The 23,321-nt window shown below is 38.2% G+C and overlaps 1 protein-coding gene across 2 annotated transcripts in view; it reads right to left on the bottom strand.

Annotated features, from left to right (window-relative positions):
• Positions 1 to 23,321, bottom strand: part of LOC125263760 (SEC14-like protein 1) — a 94,188-nt gene that overhangs the window by 33,882 nt on the left and 36,985 nt on the right. For both annotated transcript variants that reach the window (XM_048182938.1, XM_048182939.1), the window contains exon 6: positions 1,220 to 1,308. In XM_048182938.1, coding sequence (XP_048038895.1) covers positions 1,220 to 1,308 — 89 coding nt within the window. The remainder of the gene's footprint in view (positions 1 to 1,219; positions 1,309 to 23,321) is intronic.

The raw sequence follows: 23,321 nt of genomic DNA, 5'->3' as shown, positions 1-23,321 counted from the left end.
CTAATGCTAACACCCCGCCCTCAGCGGTACGCAGGGAAGGAGACCAGAGGCTGTTTTTTGAATGGATGTCAATGGATGAGAGGCTTCACTATGCTGATAGAACAGCTTTTGTGGGGAAATAGCTAATCATTTAATTAAAAGACAGCCTGTTTGCTAATCTTCAGCATGTTTTACACTAAACGATTCTTTTTTTGGGAACTATATGTAGATTTTAGCTTGATGAAAATGTATTTTTTTTTAAGAGAAGGCAGACTAGGGAATGTTGCGACTGATGTCACTGCCATTACATGATAGGCTGAGAGGTGCCGCACGTGATTAAGTTAGCTGTTACGCTTTCTCCAATGGTAAGAAATATAGACCCTCTTATCTCCCTATAATAATACGATCTCTGTTTGCAACTTGCAGCGCTCTTTGTGAAATATCCACCGCGTCTCTGCAGCAGACGTGGGAATGTTAGCAGGAGTAAACAGCTCTCGCACACAAAGAACAATAAGGTACGAAACGCGAAGGGAGATTTTCTCTGACATATATATACACATAATATACATATACACACACACACTTTTCATTTTTACCTAATACCTGCCTTGTTCAGATGGTAATACACAAATATGGACATGTCCACCATTTTTTTTTTTTTTTTTTTACAGTGGGCTTAAACTGCTTGCCCTTTTACAGCATATTTAGTTCACAAACAACTGACAGTCGTGACCTAAATATGATTTCCATTTACAATAATAAATCCATAATTTCTGCATTATTAATTTACTTTTTGTGCCATCAGTGCACTCATGCTCTGAGGAACTCCTGTACTTGGTTAATTTTGAATCAGACTTCGCCGAATTGTTAAGTGGAGACTGACTCTGACTGGATCATTTGAATCAGAGAGTTGTTGACTCGAGAACAAATGCAATCTGATCGGTCCAATTCACGAATGAATCATTCAGTAGGATTTACAGACCAATTTAATAGTTTATTTGAAAAGAATCAGCTTTTACGAATTGGACACCGTTATCTTGTCGGTGCTGATGATTTCTTCAGTTCAAAATAATGAGGAATGACATGTTTTATGAAATGTAGGGGAGTAAAAAGTATGATATTACGCTTTTGAATGTAATAAAGTAAAAAGTTTCCCAAAATAAAAGTACAATTACTGACCACCATTGAATGGAATACACCAGAAAGCATGCTGAAGAATGTTGGTTGTTGAATCTCTTACATGTCTAAGCAGGGATTCTTCTCCAAGTGCTCGAACCAGACCTTTAGTGTCCATATGTCCAAGTCGTAGGATATACAGAGGCCGGCCATCTATAGAAAGAAACACAAGTTTTTAAGAATGTGGAAGCACAATACACCCCTACATCACCATCATATAGTGCCAAACAACACACCATGACGTGTTCTGCTGAAAAATGTAACTGAAAGACCTTCAAAATAAAGTATAAACAAGCACAAACAAGTTTTGTCTTGCACTTCTTCTCACAGATAAACACATTCTCTGTTAGCGGAGCTATCTAGTAAACAGACCATTTGAGAAAAAGTTCTTTCTGTTAAACAATTCAATTACAGTGTTTCACTGAAAGACCAACAACAGAGCAAACAAAGATCAAAATGGAGATATCAGGGAAGAATGCCTATGAAGTAAATGCAAGTAAAAACATGCACAATTACGTGATTGAAAATGTCATGTGATTACTATGTTGCTACACTGGACAGGGCTCGACAATAAGGACTGCCCCGATGGCCTGGGGCCAGCATTAAACAGTATATGCTGCTCCATCTCTGCAAGCGCTGTGAGTTTGAGTCTCTGCATTTGAAAAGCAAAACTCGCCAAGCATGTTTTTACTCCAAGCTCACTTCATAATGTCAGTTGAGTGTTTGAAATAACTTCCATTTAGGATCTGAAGTGGCTTATAACCACAGAATGAGGCAGGCAGTAAATTATTTAGTAGTATTCTATACTGTACAATGTTTCCGTTACATTCATTCTGTCTTGGCAGGCTGCCACACCAAAAATCATTTCCACCATGGCTGCAGCTTCTCAGTAACGTTACAGCGACGCCGCTCACATCATTCACAGTTGGTTAATTTATAGTGGTAATTTATATTAAAAGGTGAGTGTAATATAATAGAGCGAACTGAAGTGTAATCTATGTTATACGTTTAACCCTCCAACTTTATACACTAGCGACTGTCTAAGGACCACCTGACAGGGCTCAACAATGGCTTTCGCACCAGAGGAAGCTTTTCCTGGTTCCTAGAACTATTGGTGGAAGTACCTGCTTTTTGGTGTGTTTGCACCACAGGAGCTACAACAATTTTAGTTATAGGAACTCCTTTTGGGGGAACTAAATTAGCTCCTACTTCAGAATTAGGTATAAACCAGCGCTATAGGAACTACCAGTGACGCTGACTGGTCAAACACATAAGAAACACCAGCACCCGACATTTTCAAAAAGCTGTGTAAACATATCCTTACTCCACAAACATGGAAAACGGTGATAACGGCATTTACCTGTTGTCAGCAGCATTGTGTTCTTTTCTCAGCCACGATGATATGTAACACTGCAAGCTGTTAAACACTGTAAAACCCTAATGCTCCAAATAATTAAGTGGTTTGAGTAGGACAAACTTAAATGAAACAAATTAGTTTGGTCAAATGAACATGAACATTTATGAGTATTTAGCATGAACTGTTTCATCGTTTTGAGTTTTATTACCTTATTTCTTTTCATTTAGACAAAATTTTAACTGAAACTGGGCTGGGATTTCTAATTCCCAGCAAGCTTTGCCCATGGCACTCGAAAGGGAGAGTAAATGCTAAAATAAAGTGTTATATAATGTTTTTTTTGTGCAAGATTAATGTTAAGTGGGAGATTTAGTAGTGATTAATGGTTTGTTATGCTAATTTATAAGAGTTTCTGTTAATGTGGATTTTTGGAGAGTTACCAAGAGAGAGTTTTTGGAGCCAAATCGGAGGAGTATACCCGGTTTCCTTTGCTGTGAATATTCACTGCTCTGGAACTGCTGTGGTCCTGGACTAATGGAGCATGGGTTTGTGGTACACCGCACACCAGTTGCCCAACTTAAAACAGAACTACAGGTTACAAAAAGATGCTTATGAATCAGTCGGCGACAGTCTAAAAGAGCGTCTCATTCTGGTGCAGTCTTCAGTAATTTATCATTGCTAGTTCGATCGGAGTTGTCTTCTGTGGTGTCCCAGAGCCCCGTAAATGTTGCGTCGTTCAATGCACTTTCAGTAAACAATAAAGCCCTGCTCTTATCGGACATCATTGTAGATCGAAAACTGGACTTATTGTTTTTAACTGAAACATGGCATAAACAAAATGATTCTTCCTCTTTAACCAGCATACTCCTAAGGGGTATGGACTGTTTGATCTACCGTGACTTACTGGTCGAGGTGGGGGAATTACTGTGGTTCACAATCTGCAATTTAACATCAGCGCTGTGTGTGTACCACAATTCTCATCATTTGAATGCCTTGTTCTGAGTATTTCCACTTCTAAGGCAATCACCATTGCTACTGTTTATGGACCACCAAAGGCAAATGATGCTTTAATGTCTGAGTTTGCTGACTTGCTGTCAATGTTGTGTTTTTTTTTTTTTTTGTGTGTTTTAAAGAGAATCCTCATTCTACATTGACAAAAATGACTGTACAATGACAAAGGACTTTCTATCTTTATTGGACTGTTTTAATCTTAAACAGTTTATTAGCAGCCTAACACACAATAAAGGTCATACATTAGACCTTGTGATCGCAAACAATGCAATCGTGTCGCAGGTGTCTTCTGTCGACTTTGGTTTAATGGTTTGTTATGCTAATTTATAAGAGTTTCTGTTAATGTGGATTTTTGGAGAGTTACCAAGAGAGAGATTTTGGAGCCAAATCGGAGGAGTCAGTGCTTGTTCTGATCATCTGGCAATTTTCTTTAATCTGGAACTGTCTCTTCCTTGTATGTCATCTTCACACACTGTTAATTTCTTTAAATGGAAATCAATTAATCCGTAAGGTTTTGCAGACCCTGTTGTTTCCTGTCTTAGTGATCTTCAGTCAGCTCCTCTTGAAGGTAAGATTTTACAGCTGAATAATTGAAAAAACAAAATTTTACAGCTTTTTGCATCTAATTTGGATTCTAAACCAAGTTAAGAATAATTCAAATGTAAAAATCTGATAGTTCTGTTTACTTACACTTTGAATTTCTGAACTTAAAAATTGAGATGTTTGTGCGGTTTGGACACAAACAAACCAATGTATTATTTAGCAAGAGATATGGATGTATGGGGTATTTACTTAGCAGACTAAGGAACTTGCAAAAAGTTAACTTAACATGCAAGGCTGCAGCAAACGCTGCTTTCTTGCTTTGTCAGAAAACTTTCGTATATTTACCACCAAAAGCTAATAAATTAATGAGATCTTTTTCATCGTTGATCTAAGCATTGTTATGTGGGTCTCGAGTATTTACACTGCACTAAACTTTGACGAGTAACAGTCTGATTTGCAAACAAATAGATGAGGAAGAGGAGGATGATGACAGTCCATTGTATACAAACAGAAAGAGCATGTTTGTTTGCATTTTTAGTTTCCACACTCTTATTTTTAAGAATGCAATTGTAATAAGCAAACGTTGATTTTATTCCAAGGGCGTGAGAGTGAAGAGGATCATTGCTACTAACTGATTATTTCTCATAACATGCCACAAATACCACATTTTGTAGTCATCAAGAGAATTGTTATTATTGTTGTTAAACTTTATTCGAGGATAGTAAGAATGCAGGGGCTTCAGATACTGTTTTGAATGCGACTAGCTAAGTGAACTCTGTACATTGTTCGGTTCCGGCTGTAGAGCCCGCGCAGCAGGGCACTTGGGTAACGGTGAGGCGGCCTAGCCGCGGAAAACACCACTCTTCCGTTCCAGTAAGAACATCAAACAGGTTCTCCCCACTCAGTGACGCACCCACTGAGAATCCTGTTAAAAGTGCCCTAGTTATTGGCGATTCTATTACACGGAACATGAAAATAGAGATACCAGCCACCATAGTCACATGTTTACCGGGGGCCAGAGCACCTGACATCAAAGCAAATTTAAAAGTGCTGGCTAATGCTAATCGTAAGTACTCTAAAATTATTATTCACGTCGGCACAAATGATGTTCGACTTCGCCAGTCGGAGATCACTAAAATTAATATTAAAGAGGTGTGTGAACTCGCAAGTACAATGTCAGGAGAGGTAATTTGCTCTGGCCCTCTTCCTGTTCGTCGGAGTGATGAGATAGTTAGCAGATTGTCATCACTCAATAGCTGGCTGTCTAAGTGGTGTCCGCAGAATAATATAGGTTTCATAGACATATTGGAAAAGTTTTTGGGGCAGACCTGACCTGTTGAAAAGAGATGGCATTCATCCGTCCCGGGATGGTGCTGCTCTTCTATCTAGAAATTTGGCAAATAGTTTTAGAGCTGAAACATGACAAACCAGGGCCCAGATCAGGACGCAGACAAACTGGCTAAACCGACCGTCTGCTAGCCGCCTCACGTCACAGAACTCAGATAATTCACAGCACATAGAAACTCTTTCACCTAGATATTATCACATAGAGACTGTGTCTGTACCTCGAACTAGTAAATACAAAAAACTTCCGAAACCTTTTAAGGGTAAAAATTTAATTGATGTTCAAAAAATGAAAAATCACAGATAAATCAGATAAACAAATGATAAAGCTTGGGTTACTGAATATTAGATCTATTTCCTCAAAAGCACTTATTGTAAATGAAATTATCACAGACAATAAACTAGACTTGCTGTGTTTGACTAAAACCAGACGATTACATTATTTTAAATGAGTCTAGTCCTCAAGGTTATGACTATCGACACAATCCTCGACAGAAAGGCAAAGGGGGAGGTGTTGCTGTAATTTATAGTAATATATTCAGAATCATTCAAAAGAATTTCATATATAATTTCTTTGAAGTGATGGTGCTTTATGTAACATTATGTAAGTTGACATTTGTGCTGGCTACTGTATACAGGCCACCAGGGCACCATACTGACTTTATCAAAGAATTTGCTGATTTTCTATCAGAGCTTGGCCTGGCTGCGGATAAAGTCCTTGTTGTTGGTGATTTTAATATCCATGTAGATAATAATAAAGAAGCATTTGGATTGGCATTTGCAGACATTTTAAACTCTATTGGAGTTAGAAAACACGTGTCAGGACCCACTCATTGTCGTAATCATACCTTAGATCTAATACTGTCGCATGGAATTGATATTGATGCTGTTGAAATTCTACAGCAGAGCGATGATATATCAGATCATTATTTAGTCTCGTGTATAATACAGTTAGCCAAGGCTACAAAACCACCACCCAGCCATAAATATGGTAGAACCATCACTTCTACCACTAAAGATTGCTTTATAAATAATCTCCCCGAGCACTTTCATCTTAGTATACCTGACAACTTAGAAGAACTCGATGCTGCAACAGAAACTATTGGCTCTCTCTTTTCCAGCACATTAGATGCAGTCGCTCCTTTACGTCTAAAGAAGATTAAGGAAACTAATCCAACGCCGTGGTATGATGAGCACACTCGGGCTCTAAAACGAGCTGTGAGAAAAGCTGAACGTAGTTGGAAGAAAACAAAACTAGAAGTTTTTCGCCTTTCGTGGAAAGAAAAAATGATTGAGTACAGAATGGCTATAAGAAATGCTAGATCTACTTATTTTTCAAATCTCTTAATAGAAAACAAACATAATCCTAGGTATTTATTTGACACAGTGGCTAAATTAACTAGAAACAGAGATTCAACTGCTGACGTTTCCAAAGAGCACAGCAGTAATGACTTTATGAACTTCTTTACTTGCAAAATTGACAATATTAGAGAGAAAATTATAAACATGCAACCGTCTACAGTTTCGCTTCAGACAGTGCACTGTAGTGTCCCTGAGGTAAAACTAGAATCATTCGCCGCTATAGGAGAGGAAGAATTATCTAAACTTATCAAATCATCAAAATCAACAACATGTATGTTAGACCCAATGCCGACTAAACTACTGAAAGAAATGCTTCCAGAGGTCGTAGGTCCACTTCTTGATATAATTAATTCATCTTTAACACTAGGATACGTGCCAAAAACTTTTAAGCAGGCTATTATTAAACCTCTTATTAAAAAACCTCAACTAGATCCGAGAGATTTAGTAAATTACAGGCCAATCTCGAATCTACCTTTTCTGTCAAAGATACTAGAAAAGGCAGTTTCAACACAACTGTGCTCCTTTTTAGAAAGAAATGGAATCTGTGAGGATTTCCAATCAGGATTTAGACCATACCATAGTACTGAGACTGCTCTCGTTAGAGTTACAAACGATCTACTCTTATCATCTGATCGTGGCTGTATTTCTCTATTAGTGTTATTAGATCTCAGTGCTGCTTTTGACACTATCGATCACAACATTCTTTTAAAAAGACTTGAAAACTATGTTGGCATTAGTGGAATTGCTTTGGCATGGTTCAAATCATACTTATCTGACCGTTATCAGTCTGTAGTAGTTAATGAAGAGATGTCGTATCGATCACAAGTTCAATATGGAGTACCACAAGGCTCAGTACTAGGACCGTTGCTTTTCACTCTGTACATGCTGCCCTTAGGAGAGATAATTAGGAAGCATGGTGTTAGTTTTCACTGCTACGCTGACGATACTCAGCTCTATATTTCCTCGCGCCCTGACGAAACCTACAAATTCACAAAACTAACAGAATGCATAGCTGACATTAAAAACTGGATGACAAGAAATTTCTTATTATTAAATTCAGAAAAAACTGATATCCTAATCTTTGGACCAAAAACTTCCTCACGAAAAAACCTTGAATACTCTCTAACACTTGACGGGTGCTCCATTAAATCTTCGTCCTCAGTTAGAAACCTGGGTGTGCTCTTTGATACCAATCTTTCATTTGAAAGTCATGTTTCTAATATCTGTAAAACCGCCTTCTTCCATCTAAAAAATATATCTAAATTACGACATATGCTCTCAATGACAAATGCGGAACAGTTGGTTCATGCATTCATGACCTCAAGACTAGATTACTGTAACGCTCTACTGGGTGGTTGTTCTGCTCGGCTTTTAAACAGACTACAGTTGGTCCAAAATGCGGCAGCTAGAGTTCTTACTAGAACCAGAAAGTATGACCATATTAGCCCAGTTCTGTCAACATTACATTGGCTCCCTATTAAACATCGTATAGATTTTAAAATCTTGCTACTTACTTATAAAGCTCTAAATGGTTTAGCTCCCCAATATCTAAGCGAGCTCTTGGTGCATTATAGTCCTTCACGTCTATTGCGATCTCAGAATTCAGGCCAGTTGATAATACCCAGAATATCAAAATCAACTGAAGGCGGCAGATCCTTTTCCTATTAAGCACCTAAACTCTGGAACAATCTTCCTAGCATTGTTCGGGAAGCAGACACACTCTGTCAGTTTAAATCTAGACTAAAAACACATCTCTTTGCTCTTGCATACACATAACACATTATCAATACATTAACATTTTTTCAAATCCGTTAAAGGATTGTTACGCTGCAATAATTAGGTCGGCCGGAACCGAGAACATTTCCTATAACACTAGATATACCTGTACATCAGAATAAGAATGGCATCTACGCTAATATCAGTCTCTCTGCTTATCCTGAGGTTTGCCGGGTGCTGGATCCAGGCCGTATCCAGATCAGATGGAGAACCTGTGTCTGGACCTGACTACAACGTAGCCCAGGAGACAATGGGCCTACAGATCCAGTCCTGGCTGCATCTATTTTTAAATCTCTGTATCCGCTTGCATATATTTATATATAATCTATTTTTAATCTCTATAATAAAAATGTATAATTCAGATTTTGATCTCCATATCCATTTACATATGTTATATATATCTTCCAAGGGGTTTTTTCCCTCCTAGGACTTTTTTCCCAGTGTTAGCACGCTGGGTTTTTCTCCTAGGGGGGTTTTTTCCACCCCTGGGAGTCAGCCGACATTGGCTTAATGTAGCACCATCTTGTATATGTTACATATTACCACGCTTGCTTGTACAGCTTATTTTTAACCACTTCTCTTTTTTCTGTGCTTCTTATATGTAAAGCTGCTTTGAAACAATTACCAATTGTAAAAAGCGCTATATAAATAAATTTGACTTGACTTGACTTGACTTGAGAAGGAGTTTATTATTATGAAAAAGGAGTTGGCCATACTGAAAGAACGGAGTAAGGATTTGGAGGCGATGTCACGCCACTCAAACATTCGCATTACAGGAGTAAAAGGAGGACGAGAGCATGGCAAACAGATAACTGAGTTTGTGGCTGGTCTCTTGAAAGAGGCCCTCAACCTCGAGAAAACCCCACTCTTTTTAGACCGAGCTTATCGCACCCTTCGTATCAGACTAACTGACGACAATGAACCACCGCACGCCTTTGTGGTGAGGTGTCATTATTTCTCTGAAAAAGAGGACATTTTGAAGAAAGCCAAAGAAATTAAGTTAGTCACTACAGTTCACGGCTGATCCTTCCTGATTTCACCCAGATAGTGAGCTTTCAATGAGGTGAGGAGCTTACTCCGCAACTGTGAGGGGGTTCGATTTGGGCTGAGATACCTTGCAGTTCTGAGGATCACGATACTGGGATGGAAAAGAGACAAGCTTCAATGACCCAGTAAAAGCTAAAGACTTCATTTTGAAGAACCTGACTTGTAAGGAAAAGTGACGATTGCGCATACACCAGACGCTGGCGGTTGACTGAACATGAACATCAAGTTAATGACAGTAGTTCAAGTTTAAATTCAGGTTATGTTACATTATTATGGTTACCCGATGTAAATCTTATTCAATCTCAATGTCTGCATATTATTTACACTAAGTTTATATAGAGGGGGTTTTCAGCCGACGTTAAATGCGATATTTAAGTGACACTTCAAGCGGAATCGCACTTAAACTTCTCTGACAACTGCGGCTCAATGTGTGCTAAGGATTTTGGTTTAAAGAGCTTAGCCAGCAGATGTACAAGTGATCAGCAGCTGCATGGCTAATAAAGATTTGATATGGGAGGCCCCATTCTTTTGGTTATGTTCAATACCAAATGCAGAATGGACAACATTAACAGAATGATGCTACTTCTAATACGTTACCTTTTTGTTCGTTTTCTATACTTGTAATATATGTTCAATGTTATTATTTTCTGGGGTTCAGCTTGGAAGTTCAACTATTGTAAGAGCCTTATAATGTTCTTTTTCTAAGGGTGTACTCACACTAGGCATGTTTGCCTTGAACCGAGCCAGAGCGTGATTGTCCCCTGTGATGGAATTTTTGAACTAATTAATAATGAACTAACCTTTTTTTTCTTCTACAGGCCTAATAATAATAATCTAACTATTGAAATAGAGAAATAGTCACTAGGACTGAGTGTTGTGATTCAGAAACATTCTGCTGTGCTGGCTAGACAGCAACCTTCTGAGGATAAAAAAATTGTCTTTGAGGAATTGTTTTAACCTATTGAGTAATCTGAACTATTAACCCTGAGACATTTTTTTGATGATCTTGTGATTCAGTTGTTCTAAATCTAAATTTATGCAGGACAAAGGAACTGAGATGTTTTTCTTAAATCTAAACCAATCGTATTAAGACTGATGATAATGAGTAATAGATCATGCCATACTGACTGTGAAGTGTACCTGAAATCCTATAAAACCTGTTGTATTCCTTTGTTTGGAGAGAGATTCTCTGGAATTGATGAGAACTCTCCCGGCCGTGATTAAAGCATATTCTGAGGCATAGTCTGGAGTCTGTTTGGTTTTTAGGCTGCAGCCAAACTAAGCACTAGAGATCTTACTTCTATACTATAGTGATAGTGTTTAGTGGAGGTGAGGAGCATTAAAGAGCTTAGTATCAGGTGATAGTGCCCCAAAACAGGCCGAGACATCGGCCGACTCGAACAGGTATTGAAGTACGCTTAGTAGAGTATAAATTTATAGATTTATGGGTGTCTAGAGCCCTATTCGGACGGGACTAGTTTTCCAAACGACGTTTGAGTAACAATTCTTATCAACCTACGTCTGATTTTATGTACGGATTCGGACGGGACTAACATCTCCGTGTTTATTACCGAGGTAGGAGTGTCTGTGTTTTACATGTGGGCATTTCAGAAGATCACGTGTTCAGAATGCACTTTGAAATATAAAGTAAAACGTCCTAACACATTTAGTGTTTTGTAAATATTTTATAAAAATTGTAGTGTGAAAAAACTAAACATACATTTATCATCATGATTTAATAGAACTGGGTTCTTATAATAAACCCACTGGAATAAAAAGTTTTAACTTATATAATTTACACGTTATGTAATTAAGTGCAGAAATGAAAGTAATCTTACCTGAAACTGATATTACAGTAGCCAGTCTTAACAGTTTACGTGATTTGGCTCTTCTTGTTGATTTATTTATTTTATTTTATTTTTTTTACCGGCGCGATAGCGAGAGATTGTACGGTAGTTCACGTTGACCAAAACACACAAGAAAAAGCGTTTTGGAAAAAACATTTTCGGAAATCACAGACATTCGCATTCGGACGGGATTAGATTTCTCTGAGGACCGCCGAGTTTGACGAAAAACAGTAGGTAATTTGCTCTGGAATTTTTACAGAGGTCGTGTGAGAAAAAGACAGACATGGCAGATTCGGACGGGATTAAAATCTCAAAGTACGTCTTTGAAACATAAATTTCTCTAACGTCCCCCTGTGAAACTAGTCCCGTCCGAATAGGGCTTAGGACACCCGGTTTAAATATGTCAGGTGCGTAGGGAAAAATCTACCACACCCCTCTCCTCACTCCCCCGCTGGCCTGCACTCACATTGCACTTAACGTTCGAGGCCGGAGCACGCTTACGTCATATACGATGCAACTTTTTGAATGGAAGAAAACAGGAAGAAATGCACTTTTGCTAAGATACTATCTAATATAGGCTATTTATAATTTATGCCACGCACACATTTTCAATAGCAGGTATCAGGATTATTACGAAGGCAGCTGACGTTAATGGAGGAATCTGCAGCTTTACTCGCAAACTACAATACCTGTTCATCAATAAGGTGAGAATCAGACCCCTTATGAACCCAAATTACACTCAAAGTAATTACATTAATTGATAAATGTACTATCAGAGTAGTAATGAAAACGTTTGCCGTCGTAATGATGACAGTAGCGCACACAAAAGTACTAACTGTTCCATGCTCAGGCACTGTTAGCGCTCACACTGTGAGAAAAGCAGAACGAGACCTACTACCTGTGACAGACCTACTACCTGTCAAAACGAGCTGTGAGAAAAGCAGAACGTAGCTGGAAGAAAACAAAACTAGAAGTTTTTCGCCTTTCGTGGAAAGAAAAAATGATTGAGTACAGAACGGCTATAAGAAATGCTAGATCTACTTATTTTTCAAATCTCTTAATAGAAAACAAACATAATCCTAGGTATTTATTTGACACAGTGGCTAAATTAACTAGAAACAGAGATTCAACTGCTGACGTTTCCAAAGAGCACAGCAGTAATGACTTTATGAACTTCTTTGCTTGCAAGATTGACAATATTAGAGAGAAAATTAAAAACATGCAACCGTCTACAGTTTCGCTTCAGACTAGGGCTGGGCGATATATCGCATGCGATTGTCACGCACATTTCGTCAGTAAAGCCGGTTCCCTGATTGCCGCTAAATCGCCATCACCTGCTTTCAGATGGAGCGGCATTTAATAGACAGAGCCGTAGATCACTGATAAGCCACGCAATATCCCATTCATATCGCAGATGAATCGCCTTCGATAATGAACGCGATATTGCGTGGCTTATCAGTGATCTACGGCTCTGTCTATTAAATGCCGCTCCATCTGAAAGCAGGTGATGGCGATTTAGCGGCAATCAGGGAACCGGCTTTACTGACGAAATGCGCGTGACAATCGCATGCGATATATATCGCCCAGCCCTACTTCAGACAGTGCACTGTAGTGTCCCTGAGGTAAAACTAGAATCATTCGCTGCTATAGGAGAGGAAGAATTATCTAAACTTATCAAATCATCAAAATCAACAACATGTATGTTAGACCCAATGCCGACTAAACTACTGAAAGAAATGCTTCCAGAGGTCGTAGGTCCACTTCTTGATATAATTAATTCATCTTTAACACTAGGATACGTGCCAAAAACTTTTAAGCAGGCTATTATTAAACCTCTTATTAAAAAACCTCAACTAGATCCGAGAGATTTAGTAAATTACAGGCCAATCTCGAATCTACCTTTTCTGTCAAAGATACTAGAAAAGGCAGTTTCAACACAACTGTGCTCCTTTTTAGAAAGAAATGGAATCTGTGAAGATTTCCAGTCAGGATTTAGACCATACCATAGTACTGAGACTGCTCTCGTTAGAGTTACAAACGATCTACTCTTATCATCCGATCGTGGCTGTATTTCTCTATTAGTGTTATTGGATCTCAGTGCTGCTTTTGACACTATCGATCACAACATTCTTTTAAAAAGACTTGAAAACTATATTGGCATTAGTGGAATTGCTTTGGCATGGTTCAAATCTTACTTATCTGACCGTTATCAGTCTGTAGTAGTTAATGAAGAGATGTCGTATCGATCACAAGTTCAATATGGAGTACCACAAGGCTCAGTACTAGGACCGTTGCTTTTCACTCTGTACATGCTGCCCTTAGGCCCTTAGAGAGATAATTAGGAAGCATGGTGTTAGTTTTCACTGGTACGCTGATGATACTCAGCTCTATATTTCCTCGCGCCCTGACGAAACCTACAAATTCACAAAACTAACAGAATGCATAGCTGACATTAAAAACTGGATGACAAGAAATTTCTTATTATTAAATTCAGAAAAAACTGATATCCTAATCTTTGGACCAAAAACTTCCTCACGAAAAAACCTTGAATACTCTCTAACACTTGACGGGTGCTCCATTAAATCTTCATCCTCAGTTAGGAACCTGGGTGTGCTCTTTGATACCAATCTTTCATTTGAAAGTCATGTTTCTAGTATCTGTAAAACCGCCTTCTTCCATCTAAAAAATATATCTAAATTACGACATATGCTCTCAATGACAAATGCGGAACAGTTGGTTCATGCATTCATGACCTCAAGGCTAGATTACTGTAACGCTCTACTGGGTGGTGGTTCTGCTCGGCTTTTAAACAGACTACAGTTGGTCCAAAATGCGGCAGCTAGAGTTCTTACTAGAACCAGAAAGTATGACCATATTAGCCCAGTTCTGTCAACATTACATTGGCTCCCTATTAAACATCGTATAGATTTTAAAATCTTGCTACTTACTTATAAAGCTCTAAATGGTTTAGCTCCCCAATATCTAAGCGAGCTCTTGGTGCATTATAGTCCCTCACGTCTATTGCGATCTCAGAATTCAGGCCAGTTGATAATACCCAGAATATCAAAATCAACTGAAGGCAGCAGATCCTTTTCCTATTTAGCACCTAAACTCTGGAAGAATCTTCCTAGCATTGTTCGGGAAGCAGACACACTCTGTCAGTTTAAATCTAGACTAAAAACACATCTCTTTGCTCTTGCATACACATAACACATTATCAATACATTAACATTTTTCAAATCCGTTAAAGGATTGTTACGCTGCAATAATTAGGTCGGCCGGAACCGAGAACATTTCCTATAACACTAGATATACCTGTACATCAGAATAAGAATGGCATCTACGCTAATATCTGTCTCTTTGCTTATCCTGAGGTTTGCTGGGTGCTGGATCCAGGCCGTATCCAGATCAGATGGAGAACCTGTGGAGACCTGACTACAACGTAGCCCAGGAGACAATGGGCCTACAGATCCAGTCCTGGCTGCATCTATAATTCAGATTTTTAATCCCCATATCCGCTTACATATATTTATATATAATCTATTTTTAATCTCTATAATACAAATGTATAATTCAGATTTTGATCTCCATATCCATTTACATATATTATATATATCTTCCAAGGGGTTTTTTCCCTCCTAGGACTTTTTTCCCAGTGTTAACACGCTGGGTTTTTCTCCTAGGGGTTTTTTTCCACCCCTGGGAGTCAGCCGACATTGGCTTAATGTAGCACCATCTTGTATATGTTACATATTACCATGCTTGCTTGTACAGCTTATTTTTAACCACTTCTCTTTTTTTTCTGTGCTTCTAATATGTAAAGCTGCTTTGAAACAATTATATAGTAAAGCGCTTTTTACAATTGTAAAAAGCGCTATATAAATAAATTTGACTTGACTTGACTGCATGCGACCCCCCCCCCCCCCCATACCCCCAAATGAATCCCCAGAGATAAGTTATAGTATTTTATGGGATACTTTGAAAGCATTTGTGAGGGAACAAATCTCTCATATCAAGCTAGTGCAAATAAAAAGAAATCAACGCGGTATTCAGAAATAATAAATAAAATAAATACAATTGATCAGTCACATTCAACATTGTCTTCTGAGGACTTGGATAAGGAGAGACTCCTGTTACAAGCTGAATTTGATTCTCTGACCAGCAAGCACACAGAAGAACTTTACTTGAAATCATGTCAGATTTATTATGAACATGGAGAGTGGGCTGGCAGGTTTTTGTGTTATGAAATGAAACAATCTGCAGCAGCAGGTTTTATTCTGGCTACTGGCGACAGTGAGGGTAACATTATTATAGACCAGCAGGGTATCAATGATCAGTTTAAATCTTTCTATGAGGCTCTATATACTTCTAAGGTGAACAACACTGGCTACATTTACATGCACCAATTTTCATCAATCCGAATGAATTAAATCCAATTGCAGATCTTTTTACATGTACTCTAAACATTGTAATCTGATTTTTGCGCACATGCTATCACTGTCTGTCAATCAAATGAGGATTTTTTCTGCTGCCCTCACTGCTGCCAAAAAGGTTATCCTGAAACTTTGGTTTGAGCCATCTACCCCAGCTATGTCTACTTGGATGTCCCATTTGCTGGACTTTGCTCTTTTGGAGTGTACCACAGCTAAAGTGCATGGCGCCACCAGAAGGACAGTACAGTTTTGGTTGGACCTTATTGAGACTTTATCAGACCTCTTGAAATCTTGAAAGGTACTGGTTATACCTCTAAGCAATGATTCCCCCCTCTCTCTCTCTCTCTCTTTTTTTTTTTTCCTTATCTCTGTATCTTATGAATGTGGGCGGATCTTGGGCTCTGATGTAAATAGTTATAAATCTAAATTGTTTAAGAAAAAAGAGAAAGAAAAAAAAAACCTTTTGCGCACACGGTCTGCCTGTGTGACGTCATATAAATCACACTTGCGGTAACCCGGGTTGCGCCAAGAGACGATGATCGTGTATCGACGATAGCCAGAGATATTGTCAAAAGCATCATATCTTGGCAATATTAAGAGAATTTGGTATTTCCAATTAATGTAGGCCTGTTACATTCTTCTAGTCTATTATTATAACTATTAGGTTTGGCTTCTTTTATTATTAAATTAATATGATACATGCTGAGAGGATAAATATATCTTTGAAAATATTTTACAATTTTTTATTTAGGTCTATTATACAATTATTACAATTATAGGCCTATAATTAAAATTATTAAGAGTGTAGGCTATAATAATTTCCTAACACTGCAGTCATCAATGGAAATTAGGTGCAGCTTTACTTCAAGCACCGACTTAAAAAAAAAAAAAAAAAAAACCTGTTTAACACAAAATACTGTCATTCTCATTCGTTTCACTAGCCTATACGGCCACAAGAGAAATAATGGAATAAATTAAGATAGTTATATACCGTTATCAGCAAATTCTTCTCTGAGAGAATATGCTCCGTTAATGCAGCGTCAGACAGCTCCGTCACTTTTCACTTTCTGTAGTGAATACTGACTGAGGTTGAGACTTTTTCACCGGCATAACTTTTGCGCAAAATTTGCACATTGCTTCTTGTGTGATATCCATTGGCTCCCCTTCTTGTTTTAAAATGGAAAAATTTCCAATATTATGATGAAGGGATACAGCTACGCCACTGCCTGTTAGCATACATCTTTACAACAAAAGACGTGAACGTGAACTTGTGCACTGCATGTCAACATCGCACTGCGCATGTTCCCCAGAGACTTCTGAATACGATTAAGAAAGTAGTCAGATTCAAGTGTTTACACGGTTGGATCAGATTAGAAAAGGAATAAACCACCCCTTCCAATCCGATCGAAATTTCATTCGGATCGAGCTCAATCATATCGATTAAGGTGTTTACATGAACGTTTTTCAATCCGATTGAGCTGTCAATCCGATTACAAATGGATTATTTGGGTGCTTGTAAATGTAGCCACTGAGCGAATAGAAGAGTTTTTCAACAACTTAGAGTTGCCATTCATTGATGAATGGGACAAATACGCTGTGGAAGGCAATATAATTCTTGAGATTGACAGTGCAATTAAGAATCTAAAATCTGGAAAAGCGACAGGATCAGGATAAGGATCTATTCAATAGTAATTTTAACACTCTGAGGTCTAAAAACGCGCCGGCGCGTTTTGCAGGTTTTTTTTCACATTGCAGCAAAACAGACTTAAAATACTCTGTCATTTTTTGTCATAGAGACATAAGTAATACATCAATTGGAACTATAGAATATCTCCTTTTATTTGTATACACTCAGAGTAAAAACAAAATGTTGTGCTTTTTGTAAAATAAAGAAAACTAACATGATGCGTGATCTCTCATCTCCCTCTGAACGAAGTCCAATCTGATAGTTCTCAGAAAATGAAGTGTAACTTAGTGAATACTAATCACAAAAAATGCATACTTATGTCTAACAAAACGTTGAAATGTCAGGTTTTAAATCGTGCAAGTCAAATCGAAAACAAACATTCTGTGTTTATGTAATCTGTATGAAAAGAGAGCCATGTCAGAAGTCCGTGATTCAGCTCATTACCCACTAATGCGGCCACGCCCACGGAGCCAGCGCTATTCACAGGCAAATTCAGAGACAACACATGCATTCATCATCTCAATCGTGTATTTATTGCCTTGAAAATTGTTTATCTGGATGAAAAAGCCATGGTTAGCGATCTCTGGAAGACATTCAGTAAATTCCTGTTTGTTTTCTTCTATTGATAAGTTTTAAGTGAGTTTTTGTTTCTTTAGCGCCCTCCGGCTGTAGTATGAATTGGTAAACACCATTCATGGAATATCGTCTTCTTCTTAGGTGAATTTGTGGACTAAAATGTACAGAGCGCCCTCCGGCTGCAGTATGAATTGCAAACACCAGCGCTCATAGAGATAACAATGAATATTAAATAAAAAATAACTCCTCTGTATAGAAAATTGACATAAACATATGAGAATCCTATATTTCTCCAAATGTGCATGCTTTTAAACTAAAAGCCTATATTCAGACTCTTTGCATCACAGAAATACATTATATTTTAAAGTATAATATAAAACCATTATTTTATATTGTAATAAAATTTTTCTGTATGTTTCATATACCATGATGAGCTTGAGACATCACAGAAGTTTTTTTTCACAGCCTACCTGACTGAAATGCCTCATTAATATGCAAGTCTTTTCAGGTCATTACTATTCAATTCTTTTGTCTTCACAGGTGAGAATGAGCCATTATTCATGGAGATTCACGCCTCCTCGCATACCGTGTTTCTTGGCAAAAAGTGTCTTACAAAAACTAAATCAGTATATTGTTATAAATGAAAGAGTAGTCAGCATAATTTTTACATAATTTTGAAGCAAAAACTCTAGTCTACAACCTTCAATACCCAAAAGTCTTGTGAACACAGATTTAATATACTTTTATTGGCCTTATATCAGTGACTTAAGTTTTTTGTTTTTTCAGTAACCACGCATAAACGTTATTCCTTCAAAAACACAAACATGTACACACATGTTCCTCACATATTATGGTAGCCTAGTTTGTGCTGAATACAGTGCAATGGCACTTGTGTCATTAATATGTTTATGAACAACTGAAAAAAGCACAAATGTCAGGGCATGTCAAAACTTCTCCAGGCCCCAAATCAGCCTCAGACTCCAGAGGGTTAAAACAGCATTAGACAAGGCTAAACAGGACATGGTATGATGGTCAACCCTACCCTCATCTCTGGCTGGGAGGATAAACTCTTACCAAGGATAAAATTTTACCAAGTTTCCCATTTTTATTTCAGACTTCATTCCTAAACCAGTTTTTAAGGATCTGAGTAATTGTATTTCTATGTTTATTTGAGATAAAAAAAAAATACATATATATATATATATATATATATATATATATATATATATATATATATATATATATATATATATATATATAAATTAAGGAAAGAATATCTGGAAAGGAAAAAGGAGGAGGGTGGATTGGCAATGCCAAATTTTTGTATTATTACTGGGCAGCTAACATTCATAAATTGACATTCTGGCTCTCTGATCCGTTGAGTGAGGAAGCTCCAGTTTGGTCACTTAGGGAGCAACACGCATGTAAGCCAATATCATTGCGTTCACTGCTCTGTGCCCTAAGCAAATGTTATTCGACGATTAACTCAATTATTCATGGATCACTCAAAATATGGTCGCAGTTCAGACTTCACTTTAATATGGAGTTGGCCCACCCTTTGCAGCTATAACAGCCTCGACTCTTCTGGGAAGGCTTTCCACAAGGTTTAGAATTGTGTTTATGGGAATTTTTTACCATTCTTCTAGAAGCGCATTTGTGAGGTCAGGCAGTGATGTTGGACGAGAAGGCCTGGCTCGCAGTCTCCCCTCTAATTCATCCCAAAGGTGTTCTATTGGGTTGAGGTCAAGACTCTGTGCAGGCCAGTCAAATTCCTCCACACCAAACTCGCTCATCCATGTCTTTATGGACCTTGCTTTGTGCACTGGTGCGCAGTCATGTTGGAACAGGAAGGGCCATCCCCAAACTGTTCCCACAAAGTTGGGAGCATGAAATTGTCCAAAATGTCTTGGTATGCTGAAGCATTAAGAGTTCCTTTCACTGGAACTAAGGGGCCAAGCCCAACCCTTAAAAAAAAACAACCCCACACCATAATCCCCCCCCCACCAAACTTTACACTTGGCACAATGTAGTCAGGCAAGTACCGTTCTCCTGGCAACCACCAAACCCAGACTCGTCCATCGGATTGTCAGACAGAGAAGCGTGATTCGTCACTCCAGAGAACACGTCTCCATTGCTCTGGAGTCCAGTGACGGCATGCTTTACACAACTGTATCCGACGCTTTGCATTGCACTTTGTGATGCAAGGCTTGGATGCCGAAGCTTGGCTATGGAAACCCATTCCATGAAGCTCTCTACGCACTGTTCTTGAGCTAATCTAAAGGCCACACGAAGTTTGGAGGTCTGTAGCTATTGACTCTGCAAAAAGTTGTCGACTTCTGCGCACTGTGCGCCTCAGCATGTGCTGACCCCGCTCTGTGATTTTACGTGGCCTACCACATCGTGACTGAGTTGCTGTTGTTCCCAATTGCTTCCACTTTGTTATGATACCACTAACAGTTGACTGTGGAATATTTAGTAGTGAGGAAATTTCACGAATGGACTTATTGCACAGGTGGCAACCTATCACGGTACCATGCTTGAATTCACTGAGCTCCTGAGAGCGACCCATTCTTTCACAAATGTTTGTAGAAGCAGTCTGCATGCCTAGGTGCTTGATTTTATACACCTGTGGCCATGGAATTGATTGGAAAACCTGAATTCAGTGATTTGGAGGGGTGTCCCAATACTTTTGGCAAAATAGTGTGTGTGTGTGTGTGTGTGTGTGTGTATTATATATATACACACATATATATATATACACATATATATATATATATATATATACACACATATATATATATATATATATATATATATATATATATATATATATATATATATATATATATATTGAATGCTCGAATCTGATTGGTTGACCAACGTTCTAAGGTATGCAATTATTTTCAGGGAATAGCACGGCTAAAGTAGGTCTAGCAGATCTTCAATTTTCTATTTTAATTTAAGAATTTGACAAAATATGATGCATACATTTAATAAGATTAGAAAAAAAAAATGTATAATAGTAAAAATTCCTGTGGAAATTAATTTAAAGTGGCAAATATCACCCCGTAATGGGAAAGTTAGTGTCTGTTATTGATCAGAAAGTGCTCCTAAATTTTTGAATGTGCTCCTAAATTTTTTTATTAGGAGCACAAGTGCTCCTAAAGAAAATGGTTAGCATAGAGACCTGACAAAGTTTTTTGTGATTATTGGATGGGAGGCGATAGAAATAATATTTGATGCAGCAAAAAATAAACGCAGACCTAGTAACCCTGGCTTGAAATACGGGTGATTCATAGAGTCAATAAAACATCTGAAGAAGAAGAAGAAGAAGAAGAGGAAATTCAACACGAGTGATTTTCTTCACACACAGTATGTATGAGTTGCAGTCTGAACACGTTTTTCCGCACCCTTTTGATTGACAGGTGTAGCGATTTTGTACAGTTATTAATCAATTTATGGGTGAAATATATGAATATAATAAATCATAAAGCGTTATGATTAATTATGATGCATGTATTGACCCAAGGGGGAATTAAACATATATTTGAATTATAATCAATTACATGTATGATTAGTCCTAGTTTAATAATTATTTAAAGAAAGTATATTAGTTTGTCCAGCAAACCGTTATATCTCCTCACTGACTATTATAAAGAGAAAGGTTCTTCTCTGGCCACGAGAAGGAACTTTCTATTCAAGCATCAAAGTGTAAAGGTAATTTGGATCGGAAATGTTAAAGTGACCTGGTTTCCGTTGAATGAGCAATAGAAACAATCGAGCATGAATAATGTGTTTAATATATGAAAACTACTAATACGGAGGTTATACATCTACATAGATACAGGATATACATATATATACAAAGCGAAAGTAAAGGCAGGAAAAGTGGGGTGATCAAAGATTGGCAAATTACAAACAGTTAACCTTCAAGAGCCAGCTAGGAAAACTCACGCAAATCTTAAGGAAGTTAATACTTGCATAGGTTCGGTTGCTGTAGCGTTTCAGAGTTTCAGAGCTTGGATTGGAGTGATTGGTCCTTTCTGAGAGGGTTTCCTCCGGCGGGGCTTTTAAACGAGGTTTAACTGACGAGTAAAATAACCGGAAAAGAAAGAAGAGAGAGAGTCCGTCTCCGAGGTGATGGCGGATGACGAAAAGCTTGACAAAAGCAAAGCTTGTGCCAAGAAGATGGTCCTCCCGATGCCGAATAGCACGTGATGGGAGCGCGGTCGCCTGAGCCGTCCGGAAGAGACGTGCACGAGAGAGGACGATGGATGATTCTGAGGCAAAACGAGAGACAAAGGAAAAGTTGCGTGTTGTTGCTTTTATGGAAAACCACACCTAACTAACACACCTCTTTGGCTGGACGGCCAATAGATGCGTGGCAATGTTTGGCAGGCAAAGTTTTCATTGTCTTGTCTCCTGGCTGAATTTGTAATTTATGGGTATCAGATCGGATAGTGCTTTCTTCACAGTACCATTAAACAAATAGAACAATGCATTTGTCAGCTATGTGACATATCTCAGAGAATGAGAGGTAGCAAGAGCTTTAAAACGAGACCAAACTCGACAGATCAGAAAAGCATATAAAAAGAAGTTATGGTTTACAGACAATAGTATCATTAGAAATTACACTAGCACAACTACAGTCCAAGCTAAGCTTATACAGTGGGAATAACTATAGGCAATTTGACATACAACGGCGGTTACATTTAGGCATAATTACACATACAGTCTTCAATGCATGTTTGTGTGTCTGTGTGTGTCCTTAGTGTGCGTGTATGTGTCTTTGTGGTGTGTGTTGGAATTTGGCTGGCCTCTCTGGGCCCACCAAGGGAGGGGGGGTGATCCTTTGAAGTCTCCAGAGTTAGGAAGTGGGATTCTCTGTTTAATTTCTGACAGAGTAACAAAAGTGTCAAAGTGTCTGTTTTTCTGGACTGCCTGGTGCCGATCCGTGATTTACAAACATAGTTCAGCAGGCTAAAAGTGTTCTGAAAATTCCAAAGTTGATTGACTACGCCGGACTATCCAGACACTACACAGGATATAATCGGCCCTGATCATCGGCTATTTTTAAACAATCGAACGATGGCCTATAGTGATAATAGCTTTTATCGGCCGATACCGATTGTTGGCCGATACATCGGTGCATCTCTAGTTGATACAGTTATTATCGCAGTTAATAA

Source organism: Megalobrama amblycephala, linkage group LG2, assembly GCF_018812025.1.
Source record: "Megalobrama amblycephala isolate DHTTF-2021 linkage group LG2, ASM1881202v1, whole genome shotgun sequence".
In the NCBI taxonomy this organism is placed as follows: Eukaryota; Metazoa; Chordata; class Actinopteri; order Cypriniformes; family Xenocyprididae; genus Megalobrama; species Megalobrama amblycephala.
The sequence above is the reverse complement of the archived record's forward strand: the minus strand, read 5'-3'. Positions and strand labels throughout refer to the sequence as shown.